This window comes from Leptopilina boulardi, unplaced genomic scaffold (genome assembly GCF_019393585.1).
Source record: "Leptopilina boulardi isolate dan_hultmark-lab unplaced genomic scaffold, ZJU_Lbou_2.1 LbouV2_180, whole genome shotgun sequence".
Classification (NCBI taxonomy): domain Eukaryota; kingdom Metazoa; phylum Arthropoda; class Insecta; order Hymenoptera; family Figitidae; genus Leptopilina; species Leptopilina boulardi.
Genome location: NW_026137730.1, coordinates 67,726 through 72,001, shown reverse-complemented (window position 1 = coordinate 72,001; position 4,276 = coordinate 67,726). Strand labels below are relative to the sequence as shown.

Here is a 4,276-nt window from a genome sequence, read left to right as displayed (position 1 = left end):
TTTCAGCAATTGCGGTTTGGATGGCCATGCGTTCAGATGTTCTTAAAGGAGGCTCTTTAGGATCTACTGGATATATCCACTTTGAACCAGCACAAGTTTGACAGCTTTCGCCTTTAGCCTCACAACTTGCACAACCGCATTCGCCATTGAAATTCATAAGATTTTGAACAGGTGAACGAGCAGGAGCATCCAAACTGTCAATCGGGGCAACTACTCTACTTCTAAACATACGATTTAACGTTCGGTGAAACCAATCAAATCCATACAAAAATAAATGATTTAGGATCAATGAAAAAGGTGTAAGGAATGAGTTCATTTCTGGTTTTTTGATTCCTCTGTTCGCGTAAAAAATGCCACATACAAATTGAAAAGCCCTTCTAAATTCCGGCGATATATTGGCAATCTGAGCATACACTGGCCACATCTGACTTCGTCCACTTTTAGATTTTTGAACTCCATCAGTAAACTAGATCAAGAAAAAGTCATATTGACCAGGTATAGCTATCGTTTTAAGACGACGATATTCTGAAGCAGAAGTTAAATCATATAAAATGTTCTCATTCCTGCCTAAACATTCATTCTGATATGAATCAATTAAAGTATGAAGCTCTCGCACTTCAAAAGCTTTACGTAGTTCAGTTTCAATATTAAATTGTAAAAAAAACTATTTAAATTTCTACCATTACAACGTGGATAGATTTGCACATCTAATGTGTCTGTCCATTCTCCGACGAGGTTAAGGCAGTCAGAACAAATCCTATGCTTTGTTGTGTAATCTGCTTCCTGAGGTAAAATATCATCGATTAATTTAAATAATTGATATTTCGTTGTTGGAAGTGTGTGGTCATTCGGTAATAACGAATGCATTAGGTTTAATATGTCTCCTAAAGCTTTTTTAGTTAATCGATTTGAAACATAAACTTTTAAAATCTGATTCAAAGCTTCACCACCACAAATATCGGCGTTTTGATAAATAGGGTTATCGAACCATCGAATTTCATTGTCGTTTCCGTTATCGACGTCATTGTCGCTACTACCATTATCGTCTCTTTCGCTATCGCTAGTATCATTATCATCTCTATCATTATCGCTACTGTTATTATCGTCACTACCATTATCATCCCTAACGCTATCGCTGTTATCATTATGATTTGTATCATTATCGCTAGTGGAATTATCGTCACTACCATTACCTGCACTAACATTATCGTTTCTATCGTTATCGCTACTATCATTGGCATCTCTACCATTATCGCTACTGGCATTACCTATACTAACATTATCGTCACTACCACTATCATTTCCATCATCATTATTATCATTATTATCTATCGTTAATGTGGATGATTCAGATGGTGATAAAAGTGGTTCAAAAGAAAAAGAACGTAACGGACTCGGTTGTTCCACTGGAGCATCGGAATCATTTAAATCTTGATCAACAGTTGACGGAGAGGAATTTCGAGCAGAAGTTGTTTCTGAATCTATCGAAGACTCAGTTGTGACATCATTTTCACTTTGAAATTCTGAAGATTGAGACGATGAGTCTTGATTTTCGTCACTATCACTACTTGAATTCTAAGAATAATAATATAAATAAATTAAATAAAAATCCCAATTAAGAGGTAACATCACCCAGAGCACTAAAATAATGGTGGCTTTTTTATTTATATATTCTTGGAAACTGGTACTTCACAATGTTATAGGGATTGTTTTAACCTTAATACACATTTTAGGCTAAATTAAGAACTATGTAAGTATAAAATTTTTTTGTTGTAAAATGGCGTCTGTGCAGCATCTTGATTAAAAGCACATCTTGAAAAAAGTGGCCTCTACGAACGGAAAGTTTTGATACGAATCCTAAAAGTAGATGAGATTTGTTAGGGAAATATGTAAAAGCTTTTGAAAATATTAATATCTCGCTAAATGGCATGACATTAGAGAAAAAATGTCATTTCTCATAATACAGTTTTTTTTCATTAATGTCATGGCGTTTTGCGAGAAATTAATATTTTCAAAAGATCCTACGTACTTTGCTGACTACAACGCAAATCAAGAACGCTGACCACTACACTAAGAATCCTAGTGACAATGTGAGTGTAAATTATTTTCATAAAGTATACAGGCTGGAGAAAAACTTCCGTTCTTTTAACAAGCTTTATTCTCTCTGTTCGATATGCATCACTACAGGTATTTCATTGCGAAATCACTATTTAATAATTTTATTTAATTAAGTTTAACAAACTAAAGTTCTTGTTACTTTAAATAATACCCAAATGCGAATTTTCTTTTACTTTCACACTTAACGATCAAAAAAAGCCCCAAATCAAAGTCAGTTTTACGTAGGGGTAATTGTTTGCAATCACTTTTCCTGAGATTAAAAAAATATATAAATAAATTATAGTTAATATAATAAAAAAAATTTTTGAGGTGAGCGAATTAACATAACTGACAAATTTGAAAAAAATAATAGTGCCTATTAATTTTGAGTGGACCCAATTCACGGCTGATTCGCAGTTTTCTTTTCGTTAATAAAATATCAACTTATTTGTTACTATATAAAATGACTCAAGAATTTCATATTATTAAAAGTACCCTATTTTTAAACATTTTAAAAAAATTATTATGAATATTTATCAAGAAAATATGTAATGATCTTTAAAAAGCAGAATGTAATTTTCACAAATAAAACTTCTGGCCATTTCGATGAAAACATAGACACATGGTTTAAATTAAACTATAGTATTCTGTTTACAGTTAATTTAATTTCAGAGAAAAAGCTATTTGGTTGTAAAATCTTATATTTTAAAAAAATTCGCGGTTTGACGAATAATTCTAGAATTTTTATCGGTTTTGATTTAATTCCTAGCGTTCTCTTGATTTTCTGATCTTTTCCGCTCTAAAGGCATCATGAAAATTTTTATCACAATTACCCTTCAAAAGTTTTCGATTTTATCTTAAATTCGTTCGACTATGCCAATTAATTTTTTCTTAATTTTAATAATATAAAATAAATTTAGATTATAAACAATATCACACAAATATTTTAAGCAGACAAAAATATTTCAAAACTTTATTCTACAATTAATGGCAAGTGTAAAATTTAATATTATACTTCTTAACGATTAAATTTTACATTAGAAACGTCTGAAATTTTAGGGTGTGATACCTATATTACATCCATTAAATAAAGAAGTTGAAACAAATACAGGAAAATGTTACATTAATAACTCAAATATATATATATATAACGAATTGCAAAACATAGAGTATATTAAATGTTCTTTTACCTGGAAATCATCTTCATTACAGGAAAATAATATAAAATTTTCACAATGTTTTAAAACAGTAATAAGAGTCACTTGGTTATTATAATTTATTTTGCATTTGCAGACGGTATTTGCAATCGGCCAATAGCTTTTGTTTTGTTCCATAGTTCATTTGTTATTTTTTTATTTACAAACACAAGACTTCATGTCATTCCCCGCAACCTAACCCGAGAAACTGATTAAAGCTTAACACACAGTGACATGAGAAACGTAAGGGTTATCACACAAGACGCCCGGGAACATCGTTCGAAAACTTAGGGTGCAGTCCCATGTGAGCAGAAAATGCTTTTCATGAGAGTATGAAGGACAGAAGATAGCGCTATCCTTCACACTCTCATAAAAAGCGTGTTCTGCTTTCGGTTTTCTGCTCACATGGGACTGCACCCTTAAAGTATGATAGTTGGTTCACAATAGGCTACGCTTTAAAAATATCACATTCGGGTACAAATATGCCTTCCCCATCTCACATTGTCTAACATATACGTTGTCATTACAACTTATGAGTAAGACAAAATGCGATGGAAAAGCGTTCATGAACAGTACTGTAAAGTATTGTTCGAATATAGCTTCCACATACATCCTTTTCGCACTCATACGTTGCCATGGTAACATATGACATGGGCCTACGAAAGGCCTAAAGGCCAACGCAGAATAGAAAAACGCAAAGGTAAAGGTAAACGTAAGAATGAGTCAGAAAAGGATAGGCATATGTTTTGTCCTTTTCTAACTCATTCTTACCGTTACATTTACGATTGCGTTTTTCTATTCTGCTTAGACCTTAAACACAATTGGTTCGCGAACGAAGCATACATAACCTCAATTAATGTAAAAATGCATTAATTGAGGTTGCATATGCTTCGTTCGCGAACCAATTGTGCTTAGCTCTAAACACAACAAAAACCTCTAAATGTAATTTTTATTGTACGGTCACATCATCGTCAGCAAGAACA

At 32.4% G+C, this 4,276-nt stretch overlaps 1 protein-coding gene across 1 annotated transcript; it reads right to left on the bottom strand.

Annotated features, from left to right (window-relative positions):
* Positions 1-466: 466 nt before the first annotated feature.
* LOC127277816 (clumping factor A-like) lies at positions 467-3,930 on the bottom strand. Its single transcript, XM_051299206.1, has 3 exons — positions 3,904-3,930; positions 681-1,575; positions 467-525 (listed from the first exon to the last, which is right to left on the bottom strand). Exons 1-3 carry the CDS (start codon positions 3,928-3,930, stop codon positions 467-469), a joined length of 981 nt encoding a protein of 326 aa, XP_051155163.1.
* Between the last annotated feature and the right edge of the window lie 346 nt (positions 3,931-4,276).

Coding starts and splice junctions, on each gene's coding strand:
- LOC127277816 (XM_051299206.1), bottom strand. CDS start 3,930: ATGGCAACGTATGAGTGCGAAAAGGAT. Junction 1,576..3,903: donor CGTATGAGTGCGAAAAGGAT/GTATGTGGAAGC, acceptor TATTATTCTTAG/AATTCAAGTAGTGATAGTGA. Junction 526..680: donor AATCTATCCACGTTGTAATG/GTAGAAATTTAA, acceptor CTTCTGCTTCAG/AATATCGTCGTCTTAAAACG.